At 37.3% G+C, this 26,197-nt stretch overlaps 1 protein-coding gene across 3 annotated transcripts in view; it reads right to left on the reverse strand.

Annotated features, from left to right (window-relative positions):
• Positions 1-211: 211 nt before the first annotated feature.
• The window catches only part of GALC (galactosylceramidase), a 36,997-nt gene continuing 11,011 nt past the window's right edge, over positions 212-26,197 (reverse strand). Inside the window, exons 7-17 of one of the 3 annotated variants that reach the window (XM_055716162.1) lie at positions 19,415-19,545; positions 14,275-14,430; positions 12,367-12,491; positions 11,030-11,157; positions 10,468-10,557; positions 9,117-9,206; positions 8,630-8,774; positions 7,956-8,136; positions 6,388-6,551; positions 4,575-4,651; positions 212-2,837 (exon numbers count right to left, since the gene is read on the reverse strand). In XM_055716162.1, coding sequence (XP_055572137.1) covers positions 2,694-2,837; positions 4,575-4,651; positions 6,388-6,551; positions 7,956-8,136; positions 8,630-8,774; positions 9,117-9,206; positions 10,468-10,557; positions 11,030-11,157; positions 12,367-12,491; positions 14,275-14,430; positions 19,415-19,545 — 1,431 coding nt within the window. In that variant the 3' untranslated portion in view covers positions 212-2,693. Of the gene's footprint in view, positions 2,838-4,574; positions 4,652-6,387; positions 6,552-7,955; positions 8,137-8,629; positions 8,775-9,116; positions 9,207-10,467; positions 10,558-11,029; positions 11,158-12,366; positions 12,492-14,274; positions 14,431-19,414; positions 19,546-23,282; positions 23,411-26,197 lie in introns of those variants that run through there. The other 2 variants (XM_055716163.1, XM_055716165.1) reach the window with 2 other exon arrangements.

Raw genomic sequence — 26,197 nt, forward strand, 5'->3', positions numbered from 1 at the left:
ATTCATTTTATCAACAGCACAAGTGATAATGCATATGGATTTTGAGATATTTGTTAATGAGGACTGTTTGGCTATACAGTGTCAGAAAAACTCTTCCAAGCCAATTAAGTTAATGCCAAGCATATTTATCAAGAATCACAATGGAAAAACTGTCAGCTTTCTTACTGGAGAAAACCAAGACGCATTTAGAGAAGGATTCTGCACAAATAAAGGGGGTTTAAGTGTTTTATTTGTCCATTTGGAATGATTAGTATTTATAATCAACAACATAAATCCACCCCTCAGTGAAAGACCTGACAGCTTGTTATTGCCAAACATATTGCAGCCAGCTGAAGGGTGAAGAATTACAGACATATAAAGATGAATAACATTATATCAGCATTAAATCACACTGTTCATAACAGTTTAATCCTCTAACATTATAAATTAAAAGATTAGGAAAAAAAATCAACACTTCCAGTGATAAAGTACATTGTGTTTAAACAGTGCAGTTTATTACACTAGTGCATTAAAAAGTAAAAAACACCTGGACAGCTCCTTTGGAATAACTGCATCATTGCTGATCTCTCTCTTACACAAACACTGCTTGCAGCCACACAAGCTACCAGGAAGTCCAAGAAGTATCCTACTGGGAAAAATCCATCACAGCTAAAATAAGCTTATTCTGAGAAATACTTCTCCTATACTCATATTACTTGAATATGAGGACCTAAAGTTAGATTCCTTCACATCTGGAGTTACCAGTGACATCCCTTCAGAAATCAAGCAAGTAATGACAGATTTGCATCCATGCTTCAACCATCAAATGAAACTGCAGTGGAAAAATGGCTTTCATTTTTCACCCAGCTAAGTAAATAGTTACTTAATATTTGGAAGCCTTCCACAGGAGTGTTAAAGTTTAGTGGTTTGGACCATTTTTCAAGGTTACTAGCATGTATGGAACTTGCACGTATGACTGACTCCTAACCAGTCAATAGCAATATCAGTATAATAGCTAAAAGATAAAAAATACTTTACTTATTAGAGATGGAATTTTGATAACTCTTCTCCAAAAGCTACTTTGGAAGATAACCTTTATAAAAGTTTTCCAATAATGATTCGTATTACTCTAACTCTGTATTAGATGACAACTTCAATGACTGAAGTTCACACTTGAAACAGCCTCCAAAATACAGTGGATCAAAGTAATAATCTGTATAAATCAAAGTACCCTGCAAATCTGTTTCTCAAGATATCACCTGCTACAGAGGCCTTATCAAGTCTGTGGGACTACTTGCTTGTCAATTAAATTGGATGTGAATGTGAAAAGTAGACGGACACAGAGGGAGTGTTTCATTACGCTAACAGACATCATCTTCATTCCAACCAACAGCAAACAAGAAAAAATCAGAAACCAACCGAGTTTGGAATGTGTGTGACGAAAATCCCATTCAGTACCTCATTATATTCTCAATTATTATTTTTTGGGGGGTTGCACTTGGGAAAAAAAATAATGAAGCAACAGCAAAACAGAATCCCTCCTTTCCCAAGGATCTGAAATCGCCTCTGAACTTTACTCTGTAACACCTAAGAAAAGTTTAAGAACAGCTGCTATTGTGTCCTTACTACCGCCTGGCACACTAAACAATTCTGTCTGCATCCACCTGCTGTCACTCACCTCATGAACAGACTGCAAGCTCTTAAGGGCAAAGGCTATTTTTTATTTTCTTTTATAACAGGATGTGACAGTATCCACATCTCCTCTGTGCTACAGTAATAACAGGCTAAACAACATTGTTATGCTTTCATTATTTTCTGCTCTAAGCTTTAGACCCATCAAAAGCGAGAGGTCTTTGCCCAAGTTTCTAGGAAAAAAAGGCCAGTTTTTCCACATGTGACCTCACTTGGAGCATCCACCACGCAAAGTTTTTATTCTTTGTAACACCAAAGAAACCCACAAAACTATCATTAACGAGCAACTTACGGTATCTCTACGTCCATTTCAACCCTTTCATCGGAAAGAGGAGGTAGTTTCGAAGTAAGGCACAACCTGCACTGCCTAACCAGCCACAAGGCACATTTCCGTTCCACAGAAGATATGATCTATTTTAGGGCTCGCAATGGAAGCTGGAAGAAGCAATCAGGAAGAAATAATCAAATGTAACGTCTAGCCTCAGACTGTAGCAGAAAATCTGACCAAAAAATATTTTTTTTATATCCCTATAGAAAAACTTGGTACTTCAAATGAAATTTGAGAATGACAGACCTGCAACACTCTGGGGCCACTGGCTCATAGGGTTTAATGGCATTTAATTCTTTCTTTCAGAGTGAAAGGAATGGACACAATCATGTAACTTAAAAATGCAGCTTCAGATGCTCTGTTTTCTGTTAACTTCTGAAGTTATCTTAAAAGTGAGCTGGGAAGTTAAGATGTTATTAAAAGAGATTTAAATGCATTATTTTGTTTTCATCATTACCTTGAACTAAATTTTACCCCCCAAAACTCAAAGGGCAAAAATCCCATAGGAATCAGGGGATAAAGTTACAGTCAGGTTGACACCTATTCAAGTAAACCTTTAACAAGTAACAAGGACAGAATTCAGATTCCTTGCCAACAGATCAATCTCAGCATAGCATTAAGTTGTCCTCAAAGTCTGAACTGGCTCTTATTCAAAGTAATATGAGAAGCGGGCTCTCCAAATACAAAAGCCACCTCAGCTAGCTTCAACGTGAAAGTTGTCAAACTGTGCAAACTCAAACGAGCGAGTTCCCATAGCAGCCCAGCCGTTACTTGGTTCAGAAACGGTGACATTCTCCCAGAGTGGATAACCATTTAACAGTCCTGAGGCAGAAGTGCCCTGTCAAAAAAAAGGAGAAAGTTAGCTTTGTAAAATCCAGTGATTGTGTTGACACTGAGCCTATTCACATGGGAGAAGAGACAGGGCAGAAAGATGTCAAATCAGCTTTCAACTACATTTCATGCATTTTCCATGCAGGAGCACATTTAAATACTGCATAGAAACCTCCAGTGCCTATCAGCCCTGTGAAACAGATCTGATGCCTTTACAGTGAATATATAAAAGGCTCATCTAACTCACAGCTTTGCAAACTCAGTGTAGAATCTGAAAGGTAAACTGGTTTTCCTCTTCTCTTTGTGTCAGGCTCCCTCAAACAAGCCAACTATCAGTGCCAACCTGGTACTGATTCTGCAAAATTAGGCAAAAGTCAAAAGGAGAGAGATGTATTTTAGTCGTTAAGCTGAGAGGAAGAAGGGACAGCAGAACTTTCAAGTATCATTCAAGCCATTAAAATTAAACACTGCGTCAGGAAAAGTTATGATTTATCTTGCCAGTGTTCCACTAAACAAATTTAGAAAAAAAGTGTTTTTACTTGTATTTCTTAATCTGAAAGACAGGCACAGGTAAAAGCAAAGAATGCCTTTCAAGAAGGAGTCAGCACAAGAATTCTTTAAAGAGAGCTCCACATTCTTCTCATGACATCACAGGCATATTTGGTACAAAATACTTTAACAGCACAGATGGAAGTTTGTTGCGTCATTTTTAAATCGCCACCAACGTTTTGTGTTTTAAATGATTTATGTTCATCTTCAGCACCCCATTCAGGTTAGCAAATGTCTTGGCCCGTTTTAAAGATGGCAATCACTGTCATAAGCATGGGTGTAGAGAAGCCAAAGGCAACCTATGTCCATTCCAGTGAATGCCTCAGGTGTGAGCGTCCCTTTGTCTCCCAACGTGAAAGCACAAATGACAGCTGCTAATACTCACTGACATTTCAGGATGAGGGAAAGACTCCGTGCATAATTTTAAGACAGTTTGCTTCCGCAGATCTCTCCAGCTAAGATTCAAGCTTCCCCACACTTCAGGCCACATTACAGTTGCAAGGGTTATGTTAAGCAAAAGGATTAGGCATTCAGCGGAGGAACTTAAAGCCGTTTAGTGACTTGCACTAATGTCACACCCAGCTAAGTGCACAGGTATATTTAAAGTAGAGCTTGGGACTACTTTCCTCACCAAATGACGACTGCCAGCAGCGAGGGGTGGGGGCGGAATGTGGACAGGCTTCTTATTAACTGTGGCCCATTTTTATAGCACTATGCCCATGCTTTTTCAGTATAGGAAAGAGGGGTGGCAGCTCATCTTGAGTTCCCCAGTCCTTAACTAGCTCCCATACAAGGCCTTAGCATGCAAAAGGAATCTGTGGGAGCCAGACTTGTAAAACAGGCTATTTATTAGTTTACTGACAGTCTTCAGATCAGGAAGTCAGGTCATGATCTCTTCATTAGATTAAACAAAAGATTTGCCTCTCTAGCCCTCTTACCTCCCTCCAGCTGTCAACTCATCTTTCCAGTTATTTTCTATATCCTCTCCAGTTTCTCGAGATGTCTTTAAAAATACAGGCAGCAGAACTTGGCATGGTATTTTAATATTGGTTTAAAATAACATAGATATTATTTATGTTTTAGATAGGGCAAACTAATCCAAGTAGACAGTCAATACTATAGCACAGTTTTGTCTAAGCAACTTAAGACTGGAAGTTTCATAACTGGTTTTCTAGCTTTTTGCTTGTGTCTTTACCTGGATGTTGAGAGTAAGCGTGTGCCACACGTTATCCCGGACACCAGAAAGTCCTTTCATTAATATTTCTTCTCCAGCTGCAAAACACACTTAAAGTTAGCAAAGTGTTACTTCACCCCTTTGCTGAGACTGATAAATACACCAAGCCAAAGGAACATAATACCTATTTTTCAGAAGTATTCAGGACTGACATCTTACCAATTTCAACTGCACCATGGAAGCCTTAACACACAAGCCTGGTCTCTACATTATCAGTGCATTATCCTGTTTTGCCAGGACTGCTTCTCCACTGAAATCTCCAATGCTCTTGGGTATCTGGCCTGAGATAAGGATTCCCTCTCTAATAAACATATGGGTTCATGAAGTGTGACAGTAGCTATTGCTCTGCTTGTTCTATAGATCTGCTTCTTTATGTATTGGATATTTTTTAAATCAGAGGGTTTCAACTGCCACATCATCATGTTGCTTTGTTCTAGTGAAAATTTAAACTAAGCAAAAATTGGGTGTGACCGACACCTGGATGGAAGACCTGAAAAAAGATTTAAAAATGAAGTGCAACAAGTAGAATCTTCAATTATTCAGTAGACAGCTTTAGCTGCAAGTTAATTTAACATTCAGGCTCCCTTCTAGAAAAATATAAAGACCACTAAAAATATCTGTACAGAAAAAATTACCATATTGTGTAACAAGTATCTCAGTCTGAAATAATGAGGTGGTTAATCAAAATCCTCTCATTTCATCTAGGAAAAACTACTTCTGACAGCCTGAGAAACTAATTGGGTAGTGTTGTTATGTCTTATTAAAAATAAATATTGGAACTGATTCTGAACATCAGTATGTTTTTACATACAGCTGAAACTTAAGTTGTTATGGAGTTAGACATTGCAAAGTTTCTGTAGGGAGCACCACTACGTTAAGAGAAGCTCATGTAAAGCCTACTTTATGCTACCCATCCATGGTAAAAATGGAAAATAAAATAATAATTAAAAAAAACAAACAAAAAACCAACGCCTCTACACCCACCCCCAAAAATTAGGAGAAATGAGAAGCTACAGGTACAACATAGAAATTGAGACTATTTTTAAGGTCCAGTAGAGTAAAATGGGTCATTATAGGCTGTTTTCGTATTAGATATACTGTAGATCTAGAAGTTGCACTTGACTCATCAGAAACCATTGAAAATTTTAATTTATATTCATGAAGTGAGAGAAAATGCATTTAAACAACAAAACCTGCCACTATTTCAAAGCAAATTAACTTCTAGCTATTGAAGCATTATAACACACTTTTGTGTGCTCTATAGATGAACACATACGAGTGTTAGCATCACAAGCAGAATTTGCTCTCACTCCACTGAGCTAGACCACTAACAATGCATAATTTGTGGAAACAGCAGGCCACTCATCAGCATCACCTGAGCCAGATGTACGTACATTGACTTGCACTTTTCTACAAGACAGCCACTGCATTTCAGACAGAATTTTCTTTTTAGATGTAGTATAAGAATACAGATCAAACCTTTGTGTAATTAATATTGTATCAGAGTATTTATGAAAAGCAAAATAATTTATATTTGCTAGTGTAAAATAGGTTTTGACAGCAGAAAAAAAAATATCCAGAAATCTGAGAAGTGGACAAGCCAGTAGCCTTCAGATGCTCTCTTCATATACAAAATGTGGCCACCATTAGAGCAGAATAGATTAAATTCATAGCGATGAGAAGTGAATTACAAAATCTGAATGTTAGTCATATTTGGAAGACTATCAAAATGACACATCCATATGTCAGCATCCACTGTAGCAGAGCTGCTTACCTAGGTCTCCAGTGACTCTGTAGGTGCCATCTGCAAAAACCCAGAAGAAAACTCCTTTGGTACGTCGAACGTATATCCCACCATTGTCAACTCTTCCTGCAATAAACACGCCCCCATCACGTTGTTTTTCTATGTAGATGTCACAAGTGACTGTCATGTTTACCCTATAAGGCAAGTTCAGCGTTTTAACAAGCAAGGAATTGGTTTTTTTGAGGAGGCAGTAGGTAGAAGAGTATTCCCTATGTAGTACAGCAACTTTTTAAAGGAAAGATTTAGCAATCCAAATTGTGACCTACAGGTGCCAGATGCACAGGATTTGTCTAGACTGGTTGTTTCCCACCTGTGAGTTCATAGATATTTTTTTTTATGTTTTTTTTTAGGAAGAGCAATTCTTCCCAGAAACCAACAACAAAATGAAATGTATGGTCAGCAACTTTCAATTCCTAAAAAATAATAAAAAACCAAACCAAAAAACAACACTACAAAGGACTGCTTAACAGAGGGCTACAGAAGAAAACATCAGGTAACTGAAGAACAACCTCCAGTTACATAAAGTGGCATTCCGGCCTTCAGAGCTAAGTGATTCACTCACTCATCCAAGCCAGAAATTAGAAGCATGTTCTGAAAAAGCATTTGGGTGATCAATCATCTAATCAAAGTGAAAAAAAAAATGATATATTCTTTAAAATGCCTGTTCTATCAAAAGATTTAAGCTAGACTTCCAAAGACAAGAAAAAAAATTAAGCATAACGTTTATTATTACTTACTAGTACTGAACCAATTAGTCAACATGATCTCTCCCAAATGTTTTTTAGTTTTAAATAAACTTTATGCTAAAATATGTTGCTTGATTCCAAATTACCATCATTATATCTCCTAGAAAGATCTTCAGTCCTAACCATACTCTTATCAAACCTGCCAATCTGTTACATTTACCCAGAAATGAAACTGTTTTAAGTAGCAGTTGAACCAGATCCACACAATTCTAGGAACGGCTCAGAAGGTGGCAGTCTGCAACAGCGGTAACTGCATTAACTCCCAGACTATTTCACTGATAAGAGACTGATCAACTTGCTAGCAATCAGACAACTCAAAACCAAGTGATTCAAACGGAATCAATTTTTTTGTCCCATTTAAAAACACAATGAAACTCAGTGCACACTTGGAATTAGGATTCTGACTCTGTCTTTCCAGTACTCTAACCCAGATCCATTATTCTGAAAAATCAGCTTGAATAAATATGCCCAGCAGGACATTAGGGGAAAAGAAATTTCCAAGACTAATGCAGCAGTAGGCCAGGCTACCAAGAGATGTGGCAGACTCTCCACCCTTGGATGCTTTTAAAACTCATTTAGATAAAGACAAAGGTGATCTCCTAGAGCTGGCAATAGTTCTAAGCAGGGCTCAATGACTTCTCTAAGCCCCTTTAAGTCATAATTTCTACAGAGTCTGAACGGAAAATCCTTCTGTCCAAGAGAAATGAGACTTGAGACAGATAAACTGGTTATAATTCACACTGGTAAGGAGGACGTTTCCCCACATGTCACTAGAAAATAGTATTTACATACCACTGAAAATTTCCTATGACGCTGATGGTCTGGTCTGCATCAGAAGCCCAAGTGATGGGTCGCTGAACCACCACCTGGCGGAGTGTGAACACATGATCTCCTGGGTCAGAAGCATTTATGAAGTATTCAAACACACCTGTCTGATCCGCAAAATTTGGGGCTTCACTGAAAGGTGGATTACCTGTTCAGAAAGTAAAATACAAATAACACCAAAACATTAATTTTCTTCTGTGTACTTGTTTTCAGAAATTTCCTCTGAAAATAATCTCCAGAATTTTGACTATCAAAGCACAGTCTCCAAAACTGAAGTTTTGGGAGTTGGAAGGAGGTTTTAGTTTTGCTTTTGTTTTTAAGCAGACCCCAGTAAATTACCTTCTTCTCTACCTTCCTTCTAAAAACTAGTTCACTATAATTATGAGCTATAGCATTTCCATCAAGAATTTTAAGACTGTTAGTGACCGCCCAGTTAAAACATAGAATTAAATATACCTCACTGCAACTAAGTATACAGGTGTAAGTTACAAGAGAAGTAGTTATAAATAAAAATAAAACACATATTCAGACTACTTCATGTCACTTACATTAAAGGACTCAACATAATTGTTATTGCCTTCCTACATTAAGACTACATTTGTGTGTGAATTAAGTTTTTGGATGAGAGAATTCTGACTTACGAATATTGAAATCATCTTTGTAATTTGAAGGAAAGGGATGAGGTGGTGGAGGCTTTGGGCAACCACATTTCTGCCCTGTCTTGAGTGTGGTTAAAGTGTAGACTTCATCCACATTTAGATCTAAAGAAAAACTTCCCTTCCACACCTGGAATTGAAGAAAGCTCAAGCTGCAAAAAATCAAACAACTAAATAACAAAATACCCAATTTCCTGAATTAAAGAAGATCCTCTAAAGTCCTGATTTAAGGCCAAAATCTTGTCATCTTGCCTCAGCATATAGTATCTCTGAGCTACATTGAAAACCCCTTTCCCCCAAACTCTTTATTACCTCCAGGTAAGCTTCTATACAGCTAGTAAAATTGTAGTCAAATGGAGCTAGTAAAATATGCCCTAATTATGTAGTTTAGGCATGAAAGTCCAGGATTTCCAGCAAAGGGGGAAGAAACACCTGAAATTGCTGAGACTATAATTAAAATCAATCAACTTACCTTTACAGGACAGAGTTGCTGGAACAGACTAGTGTTTCCAGATTCAAAACCAAGTCTAGAATGCCACACTTGAAGGGTTTCCACCATATACTATAAAGAAACACAATATTTAAAACAAAAAAACCCCCTCACCTTGAATATTCACCTTAAGATATATCAATCCTCTAAGGGTGTCCATTTTTGTTATTTTAGACTGTTTATCACATTAAAGGCCACCACCCTGTTCAGCTAGCCGTTACATACAGCTTATCCTTCTACAGATTTTATGTCAATAAGCCATTGTCCTAACATGCAGTAATGTTGCTTATAAAGACAGAAAGCATTGCAATCACATATACAATATTTAGCTTCTCAATTACTAACACAGTATCTCTTTACTAGAAGCTCTCTGCCTAGGAGCAACAAGGCTGAAATAACCTCCTGCTAATTTTGCTTTAATGGGACCTTTAGTTTAGTTGCTGATTCTTTGATATCCATTCCTGACCAAAGTACTTTGCTTACAGACCTCCAAACTTCTGCAATACTATGTTATATCAACTACATCAGTTACAGATTTTAATCATATCTAACCCCTATAATTTTTTTAGTTACCCAGATGAACAACAAAGAAAGCAAGCTAGAGTTTGGTTTGGATAAGCAGTTTGATACTTCCTCAAAGGTAGCTGTGTATTACACTGAACTACTTTTCCAAAGCAAAACATTATATTGTCAAAAGTATTGTCCAAACTACCACCTCCAAAATTAAATTAATGCTACCAAAAATCAAATTCCAAATAAGTAAACACTTTCAGCTTCTGAGAAGCAATCATCCAAATCAACTAACAAAGACTCACTCCAGTTTACAATGTCAAAGTAATGTTCACATTTCAGAGGGAAATTCAATTCAGCAAGATTACAAAAAAAAAAACAAAACTGGGAGATTCTCAGAATATCTCTTCACAGGATGGAAGAACATAACCTACAGGATACAATCAACTGCAGTTACTGCCCTGGCAAGGAGCTGGTACCAACTAGAAAGGTCACAGCCATGCTGGCTGCTCAGACTATGTCAGCATGTCACAGCACCCAGCCTTGGAATAAATCCTAAAAAAAAAAATCCGACTGCATTTCTGTTCTTGGGAATTTCTTCTTTGATGATTAGACTGGGATGTAGTAATTCTACAAATTCAGTTATGGCATCACATCTCATGCTAAAAGCAGAACTAGAATGCTTCAAACTGCCAGATGTATAACAGCCTCTAGTATTGGAGGTAAAGAATTCCAGTTTCCTCCTAACTTGTGACGTTGTTTTGCAGGTATTTGATTAAACTAATTTTACCAGAATAATCAAAGGTATTCAAGATCTACTTACAAATGACCCTTTGAGGTAGAAAGTTGCTCTCTGAGGTTTCACATCAAAATGAGGCAGCGGAGGCCTGATACACTGAGAGTGATTATGAGTCTGAAGAAAAAAAGTAAATGTAACAGAAGGAACATACATACGTTACTGGAATGCATCACATGGCAATGGTTCATGAAAAACATACAGCATAAACTGAAAATAAAAAAGCAACATAGGATCAATTTGCAACTATTTATTTCACTTCTATCTACTAACTGCAATTATACTAGCTTAAAAAATTTATTTTGAATACTGTTTAATAAAGCATATGATTTAATTTCCTCCAAGAGTGTGTCAACAAATTCAAGGTAATTTGTGATCTAAAGATGACACATGCGTTGGTCTCCAGGAAGATTCAACTAGCTATTTAAAGTTTAGCTAGAAAAAAGGACCTCTAGTAGTCTCACTAACAAATCTACAAGCATCACAGAACATATTCACAGGTGTTAAACTACATAAACCAAGTCAGGTTCTTCATAACAAAACATTTCCTTTATCTTTCCTAGTTCACTGGAAATGTAGATGCACATACCATAGTTTCAACAATGATGGTAAGGTTTCCTAGGCCATCTGTTAAAGCTACAAAACTGCCACCTCCTTCTAAGTGCCCATCCACTTGCAAGTATGACCAGCCTGGCTGAGTAAACTGCGTTGTGTGTGCTGAGACAAAACAGAAAAAAAAAAGAGGAAAAAAAATATCAGAAGAAAATAATTGTCCTCATGAAAAATACCACCATTTGTAGTCTGAATTAAATTTCTCTCTCATGCATGTTTACACAACAAAAACTTGATTTTGGGAACAAAGTAATGGAACTTCCAAAATAAATTCTACCTATACAAGAAGAAAGATTACAGAATTATACTATGGCACAATTAAGAACATCAGCTCTGTGGCAGACAAAACAGTTAAAATTATAACGATTATTTAGACAGGAAGAAAAAGCTGTTATGCTACTATACAAGTCAATCATTACATGCAATATGAACATTCATCACAGTTTAGATTTTCCCAGACCTTTTTTTTTTTCTTTTTTCTTAAATAAACAGTTGAGCCACAGTAAGTATATATGGGTATCTCCACGAGGAATAACAAAATAAGTAGGGTTTTCAGCATATGAGAGAGTATGAAAGAAGAAAAAGAAATGGATCATGAAAGCCCTGAGCAACGTGGAAGCAGGAACAACTGCTCAGTTATTCAGAATGGTTCATATGACAGTATGGCCTTCAGGGATTTTTAATGCTTTTACATGTACAGCTAACTAGCAGAAGAATAAAAACGAAGGCATTTGCCTTGTTCCTCCTCCATGACATTGCATATGCTACCTGCTCTACTGAACTGTGGCAAAGTCAGTAAAATATTACAGAAGGACTACAGAGCGGCCAGTGAAACCACATGTCCATAGACACTATGTGAGCATGCTCCGCTTTCCCCAAGCGCAAAGAAATTCTGACTTACATAGGCCAAGCAACTCAAGCAGGACAAGAACACAGAGGTTCTTTGTTCCATTTTCTCAAATTGAGAGGCATCAAATGTCTACTTAAGGATTTAAAAAAAGAAGAGGGAAAGGAACAAGGAAAGCACACTAACCTTCACGGGTACCGCATGTCAAAATATTTTAATAGTAACAACTATAAAAGACAGTAGCTTATTCATTTCTGCTGTATCTAATGACCAAGTATTAAGATTTCGCTTGCTACTAGATCTTTCCAATTTCTATTACAAGGAGCATTTTCCCCCCTCTTTCTTTAAAGCATTCACAAAATTTTCCACAAATCTACTTGAATAAAACCACTAAATAAAGGACTCAGAAAATACAGTTACGCCCTGTGCTTGATCACCAAACTTTCTTTTAACTGCAAACTTTTTACCTGTAATCCAAATAGGAGCTTCTACTTTGTAGTGGCCACTCCATGGCTCTTGCGCTGTCATTAATCCACATCGACCAAAGGGCAACTCTTCATAATAACTAGCCACCAAGTTCCATGCGATGGTTCTGGAAGAAAAACAGGTCTATTTGTTCCATTCATATGGGTGGGATTAGATTAATTTAGTACAAGAATTTATTCCTCTTTTTTTTCTTTCAGCATACAATGAAAGGAAGTTTAAGGAAAAAAAAAATCTTCCCCACTAAAGGAAAAAAACCACAGGAGAGGAAAATAAAACAAATTAACCTCCAATGTTGAGAGAACTCTTAAGAAACTGATGAGACATTCTCCAGCTATATCACCATTAAAAGTCACACATGAAAGGAAATGTGTTCTGAGGGCAATCACCTCATTTGATGGAGTTTTTTCCCTGTATTGAAGGGGAAAAAATTAAGTTATCAAGATTTACAGCTTTCTGATGGGATGCTGTTTGAGATGCGGTTTGGTTGGTTGGTTGGTTGGTATGGGCAGTAGGTTTATTTGGGGAAAGGGTTTGGGGAAGCAGTTATGCACCACTACAAAAAAAAATATCCTTCCTTTATCCTTGTAAATAATGAACAGAAAACCACCCATCCTCCAGGAGTTACTGTTATTTCAAGAAGTTGTCAGGATACTGACAAGGTTCATTACTTCAGAACTTTTGATTTGGTCCTCAATGAAAATGTTTCACTAGGACTTTAAACTTAAGACCTGTGTGCCATAAGTATGCAAATACAGCTTAATAAGGCAGTTATGTAGAAAGCAAAAGCTGGCAGGCTGTTCCGCTATTGCATATAAATGAGAAAAAGGCCTCATTCCAAAGCCATTGCCATAGATCTATCACACTATACATGCATTTCAGAAAAGATAAAGAAATCCTACAAAAAAGGTGCCCAAAAAAATAAACAGCTCTTGGGTTATAAACTCAGCTTGCTCACATTAAAATTGTTCTGCAGACGTTCAAACTTAGAAAAGGAATGTAGGGAACTCACGTTCAAAGGAAACAAGCTTAGCAGAAAGGTATCCTGCCTTTCATCAGGAAGACTCTGTTCTCAATATAAAAGCCAAGGTAACTTCAATATTGAATACATGGACTTGAAAGTATTTGACAAGAATTTCTAAATATGATACATAGGTCTGTCTGTCAGGTTGTTAAACAAATGGGGCATATATAATTACAAAGGCCTTGTAAAAAAGAAAAATGATGGGAAAAGAAAGACCCTGAAGTAAGATATTAAAGCATATGAGGATCAAGAGGCAACCAGAATGGCCAAGTATCCGTGTAGGAAATACTAATCTGTCAAAAAATTTCAGCTTGCAGAGATGGAGACAGAAAATTTATAGAACAGCTTTCTTCCAGATCTCAGTTTGGAAAGAACATCTACAATAGACAGTAAACATATCAAAAGACCACAATATGTTTTAGAATGCACTCTGAGAAAGAAGTTGTATGGAAAAACTAGATAATTACATACATACCTACTACTGAAGACTAACCACCTGATTAAGACCTTAAGAAAAATACAGATAAATCAGCTTTATTGTTATTCTCCTCCAATGTTTTTCATGTTGTTAGTTCTTCTTAAGAACATGCCCTTTTTAACAAATATCAGAGTCTCAAAGGCATCTGAATTCAGCTGCCTAAGCCACTGGATACTGTGGAACAGTAATTCAAGAATACACTAAAACTTGTGGGACTTCCACCCCAGAAAAAACTAAGGACAATAGACTTCATAACCTATTATATTTGAATTCAGAGTGACAGTGGTTTCAGTTTATTTACTACCTTACCATAGCAGATGGATGTGTCATATAGTACATATGTAAGAACTGTTTTAAAGAAGCTGTGAAAGCAAGCAACACAACACTTACGAGGTCATGTTTCCATTCACGTAGTTTTGGTTCAGGATCCGAGCCCAGCAGCCTGCACCTCCTTCATCATTGAAAGTACTGTAATCTTCTGAAGACCACAGTTTCTTCTTAGTTAATATGGCGTTTGGCACTGTTTTTGTTCCAGGATAGTGAGCCCTACACAATATTATGAAAAGAGCGAGCACTTACCACAGAACGAAAAATCAAAGCCTGAAAAGTACATACAGCAGAAATTATTCACCTCCCCCAAATTGAAAATGAAAAACAAGCTTTCTTTTGAATAGTACTAATAGAATAGAAGAAAATGGGAAGACAGAGCACTATAAATCCTGTAGCTTATTGTATTTGCATCAGTAGAAGATTATTTCTTCTGTTACATGCCAAGCATATAAGCAAACCTAGCTTTAAATACAGCATGGAATTCTGCAGCTTGCTAAAGCAAAACTTCATCCTGAAACTGAGCTTAAAGATTTTCATAAATGTGCGAAATAAATGTACTATCTTAAAAAAAACAAACTTAAATAATTATAAAATCAATAGTAATATACAGTACTAGAAATTATTCTAAGAACTTAACTGCATGACTGTCTTGGGACCTAAACATGAACCTGGCTAATTCTGCACACCTTTTTAATAAACTCAGATTTCAAAAAGGCACGCTAGCTGGACTATAAAAGTTACAGAGGTGTAAAATGAAAATAGTTGAAACATACAATGAAAGCTAATTTTCTTTCCAAGATCTTCCTCAATATGATGATATGCTTTCTCCCAAATAAAGACAACTGATTACACTCAATCGCAACACTGATTCACTGTACCAGATTAGTCTAACTGAAAACAAATCTTTTCAAATCAAGAGCAGAAAACAGGGCCATGATTTTCCCCTCACTTAGCACACTCATTGAACAAACCAAATACATAGACTAAAATGAAACGGTCAGCACTGGGCAGGAAGACATCAATATTTCCTTTACTATCAGCCTGAAACTTGACCAGCTGATACATTTGTGACAAGGATACAAGAAATACCCGTTTTTCTAGGCTGACTGTTGGGGTGGGGGTTTTTTCTCATTATTTTCCCCATACTGGACAACGGGTCATGTGCTGTAGTCATTCATATGATAGCTTCACTACTGATAATGTAACAGAGAGCAGAGATTTTAGCTGCATTCTTCTCTACCACACAGGTTACTGTGTATTTCCCCTCTGGCTTGGAAACACCAATACCAAGCAGAGGTTTTTGTAACGGCGTAAAGCATGTAGCTTACAAAGAAGGAATAATTTGTCTCTCTACACTCCATATCCTGAAGAGCTCTTTCTTAAATATTAGGAGTCAACATTCCTGCCAAATACAAACCGCACTTTACAACAAGGGGGGTTGGGGGGTGGGCAGGAGGGAAGCAGGGAGATGCTATAGAGAGCTTTACGTTAAGATTACACAGTAATAAGATCTAAAGAGCTCTGATTTCCTGCACCAAGACAGAGGGCTGCCTTTATCAGCATTAGAGGAAAGAGAAATAATTCAGTGCAAAGACACTAAAGCTGTAGAAATAAATTGTAAAAATTTATATTGGAAAATAGGGATGACAAACAGGATTAAAGTTACAGGGAGAACAATCGGGTTCTAAAGGAAGAGAACCTTTACCAGCAGCTTTGCTCCACTTAAAGCCCACACACTTAATTCTCATTTTTTCCCACTAATAAGCAATCAGGTAAAGCAGTCTCACTGCCAGTTGAGAAATGAATCATTTTGCTCTTCGATGCAATTTCAATTACTGTTACTGAACACAATTTACACTGCCTTTGCTTTTCACTTATATTGCTGTTAACCAAGGGGTTCTGCTTTACTTTCTTAGTGCAATTACCCTCAGGAAGTAATTGGTCCACTCAAGGACCACTACCATTTGGAGAGACTCAAGTATCCTGGTCAAAATTTCAGGAAAAAACAGACTCCTAAACACCTTTCCTTCTTGCATAAACTCTACTCCAGTTTTCAGGCAGCATCATTCTTAGAGAATTCAGCAGAAGCAGTGGGATTTTGGATTCTCTGCTCAAAAAGCAGAGACTGGCACACTATAACAGAAGACCATTGCAAAGAGAGAGGAAAGTGACGTATATCGCAAAAGGGGGAAAAGGAATGGATCTTGGTGGAAAAAAGGTAATGAAAGGAATAGTGGGAACAGAATTACAATAGAAGTGACACAGAAGTTTAAACCTCTTATCACTGCAAGGGAATTTACCAACACCTATTTACTATCACTGCTGTAGTGATAGTAATTCTGCAAATCACTGTCATTTACTGAAAAAGCATTTTCATTGTTCCCTCTTCCTTTCAATCTCTCTGGAACCAGCAGATGCTTGATTCATCATCAGGGCCTCTATCTGTTAAGAGTGGTAAGAAAGGATTTTTGCAATATTAACTATCACAAGATTACGTGTGCTTTACACAGTAGATGATGAAGCAATATGACTTCAATGGGGAAAAAAAATTCATAGTTGCCTGTGTAGGGCAACTGAACTGAATCAGATGTTAAGAAAGTGGCATTAAATTAGAAAAGCTTTTCTACTTATGGATTGCAAATGTTGTTTCACACAGTTGCCCACAGTGACTTCAAGTCAGTTAACTAACTGTGTTATTTTTTGTTTTCCATATAGCAATGGCCCAAAGGGGTAGAAGGGGAAAATCAGGATAGAAATAGCAAGGTTTTCCACAACTTCTCTCTCATGCATCAGTACAAGGCAGCAGCAACTAAATAAATCTTTAAAAAAGATCATCCTGTACTATACCATCACTCCAATGAAGCTTTGCAGGAAAGCACTACTTGTGAAACTCTCAAAATATAGTTCTCAAAAATACCTCTAGAAAACAGAAATCACCAGCTAAACAACCCTGTCTTTCCTACTTCTCATTCTGTATTGGCACACAGGCCCGAGAGGGACTTGGGACAGTTTAAATTCCCACTAGTACAGGCACCACATCACGATTCCATCATGTGGTAATGTCACAACTTCATCTTGTTTTTCTTAGGTTGTTAACTTGGGCATAATTAGGTCTAAAAAAATTCTTTAAAAGTCTTGGTTTTCTGCAACACTTTCAGCCAGCCAGATGTGCGTTTAGAATAGATCTGATTAAGATGCTTCTAACCAAGAAGACTGGGCTGCCACCTAATGGCATACTAAATTTATATTAGGTGAAAATTGAAGTTGTTACACTTAATCCCACTGACTCTTTCTAAAGACTTGCTGTTTTCTTTCAATTAACAGCAGGGGGGGCACGGAGGATAAGGATTTTCAACACAGAATTGCTTGGTCTCTAACCCTACAGCATGCAAAAATCTAACTGGTTTAACTGTGTTACAAACAAGTAGCACATCTAAAGTATCCCTATGAGTGGCCATGGAATTTGCAAGCCCATCCTTGAAAAACACTGTTTTCAAGAGCTACAATATAATTTAAATGCGTTCAAAGTAAGAGTAATGCTTGTTTATAATTAATCATATTTAATTTCACTACTAAAATTGATGCAATAGTAATAGCTCTGAAAAGTTTGTTTGGAAATACACATTATAAAGAAAGAGCTTTGGTGACCTGGGTCATTCCTACGCGGGTGAACTTCCATTAATAGTTTTACAGTGCATCTTCAGGGTTCCCTCTAATTTCTAGCCATTACAATATCTTTCAGATGAAGCCTGGATGCATATAGTGCAAAATAAAACAAAAGCAGCAGCTTTAACTAATCTGCCATCTAGCTCCTCTGATGAGAAATGTCACAGATCAAAAAGTACATTACCAAGTCCAAAATTGATTTAATGTACATTTATGTAAAAGTATGGCTATCTGAAATACTTTTTATGGTTTCAAATAAAAAAGAAAGCCAACAATTCTTTTTTTAAAATACCATGATGAGATGTGCACCACTAAATGTCCAGTAGCCAACTGATTATTCATTACACAAGAGAGTATTTCATCTCCCTATTAAGATTGAATCAGATTAGGGACGTAAAACTTACACTTGCAAAAAGTTAAGCAACTACAGCTTACTGAGATTGTGTAAAAACAGCTGAACTTCAGGACTCTGGGTGCATATTTGTAGCTGCCAAAAAACAGAAAGGAAGCACAGTCCCTGGTCCCTGCGTTGGGATGATGGTAATCACAGTGGATTTGTGTCTGGTCAGTGAGTTCCCAGTTGTGTTCACTTGTTGATCCACACATGATCCAAGGCTCCACTTGCAAAAAACTGTCAGGATACTTTTTGTTGTTCAGAACAGGAGGAGGAATTGATTGGGGGGGGGTGGGGGGCGGGGGGTGGAGAACTAACTGCCTATCCATATGTGGAGGGAAAGCTTTCATTTCTACATCTCCTGTGGGTCAGATCTATAAAAATGAATGAACAAGACTCAAGTTGAAGCGAGGAACACCCACATTTGAAGCACGTGATTGGGTCAGGCAAGTTTATGGAACCTAATAATTAAAATTTAGAGCTACTGTAAAAAGAAAGGTAATGAGCAAGTCATTACACATTACACATACACACAATTCCATTCAGCAAAGTCAGTAATCAATCCCAAATTTAGACTACTGCTTTTGCAAAATATCAGCATCATATGATGAAACCCAGAACTAGAAACACAAGTCAGCTGGCTGTATGCTTTCCAAACACAACCTTCTCATCAAAACAAAATGGGAACTAATAATCAAGACATTATTTTAACTAAAAAAAGAATCACAGCCCAAATTCATTACTGGATCACACCCATTTCTGTAAGAGACTAGCAGAAGTCAGTAATACAAGGCTGTATACAAAGCTGTAAAGGTAAAGCACTTTTTGCATACCAACTACTGAACCAAAACAACCCTCAGAATAAACAGGGTTGTCCAAAAAACCTTCAATCCACCCAAAGTGCAACCACAGCCAACAGGAATCTTCTCCATTATAATTGAATCGTGAGTATTCTATCAAGGGTTCAAGTTGTCACCCGTGTGATTTGATGGTGTTAGTAAAAAAAAAAATATTATAGTATCAATCCCTTCATTGCAAGTCAGAGTACAGAGGTAAAGTTTTGGCTGTGTTATAGACAAGCAAGATGAAGTCAAACTATGAACAGACTACCAAGAAAGAAAAACAGAGAGAACCCCCTACCCAATCACATCGACCACTCCGTGGAGCTCAGAGTCAAGCAGCAAGACAAAGGAAATGGGCTCCCACAGTCTATCGCTGGCTATGATCCTCACCTGCTGCAGACCATGCTTATCCAATGTGTATCTCAACAGCTTTGGGAGGGAAAAAAAAGAGCAAAGAAGAGAGAGAAGGGACAAATAAAAAAATGTTTTTCAGATTGTCTAAAATTTATATTGGGAAAGGCAGCATCTTCTTCAGCACTATTTGAGCATATTTCAAAAACAAATCATATTCCAATTCTTGTTTTTACAACTGTTACACCAAAAAAAACAGAATAGGTTGTGAAGAACAAAAGTGCCTTCAAAAGAGGACACCTTCTTCCTCTATCATGCCAAACCTCAAAATACATCACAAAAGGAAAAATTAAAAATGTCTGGTTCTTATTTTCTTACTTAAAACTGCAGATAAAGGCAAAGTATATCACATTTCATGCAAGATACTCTATTTACAGATCAGCCACTTAGATGTTACAGTGTTAAGGTTACGGCTACAAGGATCACATCCAAGGCAAGGACAACTGAAGTACAACTTAGAAACCTTGTGAAAGTACAGTAAACATTTAATTAAGGAGTTGATTCCCCTTATTCTCTCTGATAATCAACTATTTCAGTTTAACAGTGAAGCAAAACAAATGAGATCAGCTCTTTCTAAACACAGCCAACACAAGAAGCAAGAAAAAACTCAGACACATACACACCTTATTATTCAACTGCACTTTATTTCAAATTTTAAAATTGCAACCACTGTACTTTTCCCTAGGGACATTTTAAGGCCTTGAAAGTCAATGCAACAAATTTAAAGCGTCACGTAAGACTGAGTCTAATGATGTCTTTTCTTGAAGTCCACAGGTGCCCTAAACAGTGTTTGCTGTACTTGCAAATTCAGATAACATCAAGTGCCTAACTATCTTTAAATCATTCTGTCTATTTCTACCATACATAATCTTCCCTAACAGGGAACACGATCTGCAGGAAACAGTGCTGCAAGATATCTTATTTACATACACACAGGTCAGTATCTGAACTTGCTGATGTGCAGTTTGACGGTAGCCTGAAACATGAAAATTTTTTGCCTTCAAGTCCTCAGAAATTTGTCTGAACACTATGTTAGTATTACTGCTGCACTGTATTTTCCTGTTACATCTTGCATTAGAATAGATATGCAGACTTAGCATACATACAAAGGCTAAAGCGTTTAGCGGTTAGGGGAAGTTCCTGATGATTACAGAGAAGCAGTTTTAATGACAGTCTTCAAGAATGATGATCTAAGAAACTACAGGCCCAACAATCTAGCCTCAGTCCCCAGGGAGGTTACAGAGCAACTCTTCCTGGCAGTCATTTCCAAGCACAAGAAGGATAGGAGGATGCTTGGGAATGGCAGCATGGATTTACCAAGGGCCAGTCATGCCTGACAAACAACTGCTTTCTACGGCAAGATGACTACTTGTGCAGGCAAGGTGAAATCAGTAGATATATCTTGATTTTAGTAAAGTCTCCCACCAAGGTGGACAGAAAAGTCCAAGCAGGGTGCAAGACTGCAAGCGATGTCCCCGTAAGATGGTATCAGGTCCAGTACTCAGAAAGTTCACATTTTGCTTTGCTTGCACACACAGCTTTTGTTTTCCCTGTTAAGCTGTCTTTACCTCAACTTGTGAGTTTTTTCACTTTTACCCTTCTGACTCTCCCCCTCCCACCCCACAGAGGGGAGTGAACAAGTGGCTGTGCAGCCTCCTGTTAAGATAGTCCTCTATCTTTCAAGTCTCAAGCCAGACAATCAAGCTAGATGACAGCAAAAGTACAAGGGAGAAAACGGACATAGAAACCTTAAATCTACCTTATATATGCTTCAAATTGCAAACGGTATTTTAGGCAGGGACAAAGCATCATGGGGAGCCATGGTATCAAGGTAAAATTTACCTGATGTGAGAAAGGAAAGAAAGGAAAATTAAAGGAAACACAATGAAAAGTCAGTTACTTTTTGTGGCTGGATGCCAAAGTAATCACCTCAATTGTCTTGATAATTTCCAAATAAAACAATGTAAATTTTATTCCAGGTTCCAATTCCAAAATAGAAGAACTAAGAAAAAGCCACAGAGAGGGTTATACTTGAAAAAAGATTATAGAATAATGTACAGGAAAGGGTTTCTGAGAATAGAATTTAAGACTGTTTAGGAAAAGATATCTGTCTAGCAGATTTTGCAAACAACTAGACACTGTTATCTAAGAGACATATGGATACAGTGTACTTTCAGCAGCTTTCTGAACCTGAGCATTTGAAGAACAGACACCTAAATGCTATTACTTTCTTCTAGGTCAGCAAGAACTCTCATAGTTGGTGCCTTAAAGTCAGCATTGGCTGAGAAACACGGTGTTCTCATTTTGTACTAACCTTAATTTCTGATAGATAACAACACTACTGAACAGAAAATATTCTCATAACTCTTCGGGTTTTTTTGTGATCAGCAGGAGTGGGGAAATTGGGGAAAAATCTGTATGACATTCAGGAAAAACCTCTGACAAAAAGAACTTTCATCTTAAAGAACAAAGAAAACACGTTTATGATCCTGAAGGCTACAAACAAAAAAAGGTACTCCTAACCTTGATTCTGTCAAGCTCTTCAACAAGTAAGAACCATACATACTCAGTGCACTCATTCTGCAAGTTCCATTGGCATGGAAATCATAATTAAGACATTTCTTAATGCACTATAACTTGCTGAGGTGCAAGTCTTGCCTAATCTAAGTTTTTAAACCAAATGAGTTAGCCAATGCTGGCATTGTAGTTGGTATTACTCAGGCAGTCACTTCCAGGTGATCAGTGTTTACAAGCTCACCACATATGAAAGCAGTTTCTTTATAAAATCCCTGCTTAACTGACTTGCTATAACCTTTGGACCATGCATTAGTTCAAACAATTATGAGCATACCACACCCCCTTACATATAAATGAGGATAAATGGTACACTAGTGACTACAAGTATGTTCTTACCACAGTAGCATTAACAACAGAGGTAAAAAAAGTTAACAAATATAGCACAAGTGAACAATTTATACATGTATAGGCCATTTCCAGTGGGAACATGCTTTAAGTTTTAAAAACCTATTTATAGTTTTGAGAAATCAGAGACTAACAAGAAAGTAAGAGCAGCATAGTAAGTATCAAGCCACTTGACAGAAGCAAGGTAGTAAGAAAAGTGTGAACAGTGGGCGTTCCTAGCTGCTAAAATTGATACACATTGCATTAGTTTACAAACAAACCCTGGATGCATGTCTTTACTTCTATTTTACTGTCTGTGTGTGTTCTTCTAATACTATCTGTTATCAGGCATAAGCAACAAACAAACTCCTAGCTTTAGGACATGACCAGAAAAATCTCAGGCAAAGGACATGTAACAGTGAATGCTGCAAGCATGGAAAGTCCCAGGGTGATAAGTTCCAGTGTGAAAGTTCAAGTTCACCTGAAATTAAAACTAACTGCAGACCAAAGAAATTAGTCCTAAGGTTTTTCTGACTGAAGATGCACATGCAGATTAGCTAGAAGTCTCCCATCATTCACTACTGCCCAGATAAGAAGCCTAAGACATAGCTCCTGAACACCTGAAAGAAATGATGGAAGAGCAGTAAGGTTACCTAACACGTGTACTGAACTGAAAGAAGAGAGGAAGACGGGGAAGAGCGATCAGTCACCACTGTACATGATGATGAAAGAGCTGGGAATGGCTAGGAAGTATGAAATAAGAACATAAGACTTCTCAAAATGGAGATGAAGACTTACTTACAGAAATAAAGCAATAAGCAATATTTAAAACTCCTCCCTTCTCCCACACTTACCCGACTACCTCAACAGCATCATTAAGATAGGGATCAACTATCATCTCCTTTGAAACGTTCCAATCTCCATCCGCAGCGATGATGCCAATGTTCCTTAGACCCAGTCTGTCCAAAGATTGTCGAAGTACCTTAGTAACAGATAACATCACTTAAAGTACAGCCTTCGTCAACTAGGCAACATGAAAACTTTAAGACTGAAAACATTTCAGAACTGTAGGGGGAATCATTGGAAGCATTTTTCTTCAGACCAAGACGGGTAAGAGAAGCTCTCACTTCTCAAAAGAAGAGCCATAATGACAACTAAGACAAAGTTAATGATAGGTATTTTTAATACTGAAGGTTTATCTATGGCATTCAGATAGCCATTACACAAAAATGGGCTTCTCATCATTTGGATTACTTTTGACACCCCATGTCCATATGCGTACTCCTCTCAAACACTCTCAACATACTGACTCCATCAAGCACATGCATGTAATACACTACATATGACTAATGGATTTATCATAGTCAGTCATGCTAAGTTGATCTAAAAATGATGACTGAATGGAAAGTGGAAGTGGACATACCTCCACAAGTGATCAGAAGTGAAAGTTAACCTGATCCCTCAAAAAGTATATTGAGAAAACAGGGACTGAAGTTTTAAAATAGAGAAGACCTTGTAACCATGCAGTTCTCCACAAGAACAGAAATGCCTGCCAAACATCTGTAGGCAAAGAACACCTCTGCATTCTTTTCACAGGCTGTTTTACAGAACAAAAAAAATCCTTGATGTTGTAGGTGTCTAATATTTAACTTTACACACTACTTGGCTCTCATATGTCTAATTTTTAGGAACATAATGCATAAAACTGGAATTGTCATATTTACAACAAAACTGAGGGCAGTCAACTCAGAAAAGAATTCCTATTCTGTCTTTCCAGCTTCTCCTTACTGTTTCACTGTCAAAGATGATCAACCGCTCACATCTACCCAGGCAAAATATAGCCAGCTCTAACAGTTAAGAATGAACCAGGTTTATAGAGGGCTGGTATTATACAAGAATGTTTTATTTGAACACTGAATAACAATAAAAAAAATAATAAAGCATTTCCAGCAGCTTCCACATACAGTTGCTCTGAGAAAGGACATCAGTCCACAGTCCAAAATCCTTTTTTCAACCTTGGATATAAAGGAATTATGTACTATGTGCTGTATGTATGCATGCATGAGAAAGATTTTTCCAACCCTTTGAAGACCAGTAGGCATGAATCCTTAAACAAGTGCTTCTAACAGCCCTCCAGCAAACTGAAGAATAGTAAGCATTTCTCTTCTGATGTGTAGTCAAATAAGGATACAAAGTAAAGTCCAAATGTTGGTGATAACAAAAGCCTAGACCTAAAGGACATAAAGCTTATTAGGAAGATTAAGAAGAAAAGTAGTAATGAAGTTCTGTTCAGCTACTTGAAACCTTTGAAGCACAAAGTTTACCAGAAGAAAAATTCATGATGGTAGAAATACTTGCAGGTAGGTCCTTGCAATTTAAAGCTTTCTAGCTATCTATAATTTGGGAAAATAGCTTAACCATAGAGACAGTTCAGAAGAACAAAATTACTAGAAAGGTTACAGAATTTCCATGTTGTTAGATGAGTACCAAGGACACAGAATAGACTCAAAATGCACTCCATAGTAACATATGCAGAATGGTTCCCCCATACTCAGCATTCATATTTATACACCAATACTCATTAAATTTTAATGTTACTTTAAGACGACAGTATTTTAAAATATAATTGGAAGAACAGGATCTTCTTGAATAAGAATTCCTAAGCAACAGAGTCAACATTTCTGTTTTCATTTTTCTACTTAAGAAACATAACTAGTGCCTTTGGGGATGAAGTAACTAAAATTATGTCACGACTAAAATCTATGTCATCTATATGTCAGACATCACACAAAATGTTTGGTGTGCAACAGCACACTTCAGCATAGAGACCTTTTTCGAAAGGCAGACTGCAAATAGAACTATCGTGCCAGTAGAGAATAGATGCAATGTGACACTGCAAAGTGTAAGAGAATGAATGGTAAAACAGGTATTAAATAAAAAGCCCTATATGAACTAACATACAGTGGAGGGAAGGCTGACACTTTTCAGCAAATATCTGGGTGAATTTACGACCAAATTTTAAACTAAACATTTAGCTCTAGAAGCCAAAAGCTTAGTCTCACTTCAACAGCAGTTAAAACCCTCACAAACAGAATGCCACATACTCAACAGTTCGTTCTCCACATTCATTCTCCCCACATTAGGAAGCCAAGACAGCCGAGAAAGCCTCCTTGTGACATGACATAGGACTGAGCAAAGTAAAACATTTTTATTTCCTACAAGACATACAGAAAGCCAGAAAACCAGTCTTAAAAAAAGCCAATAAGTGATATAGGGAAAAAAATGAGCATTTTATTTACAGTAATACCTGCCTTCTCTCCCTGATGATTCTTTTTACAAACAATTCAGTCTCAGATGTTCCAAGCAACATAACATCTAGTCAGTGAAAAAATAAAATTTGCAGCTCAAAAAAAACAAAAAAGATTTCTCACTATTTATCTTCTATCTCACTTGCATTGTTTTATTCCAGCCTGCAAACAAGCACTTCAGTTCTGTTTGGTCTTGCTTTCATGACACACACTGTACAACTAGAGATTTCTACTTGGAAGTCCACACACACACCCCTTTCTCACTCCTCCCCTACCAGCATACCTTGCCTATGGTTAGGATTATCCTTTGGAAGACTACCAGTATCCTTACTAGAATGATTTCTCCATTCGCCTATACCCAATTAGCAAAATGCTTTTCTGTTTTTAAAAAGAAAAATCTGGAACCCTCTTTGCCTGAGGCCAAATGTAACAGAAATTTTCAAGATCCTGAGGTGTTTTTT

This window comes from Falco cherrug, chromosome 7 (genome assembly GCF_023634085.1).
Source record: "Falco cherrug isolate bFalChe1 chromosome 7, bFalChe1.pri, whole genome shotgun sequence".
Lineage (NCBI taxonomy): Eukaryota > Metazoa > Chordata > Aves > Falconiformes > Falconidae > Falco > Falco cherrug.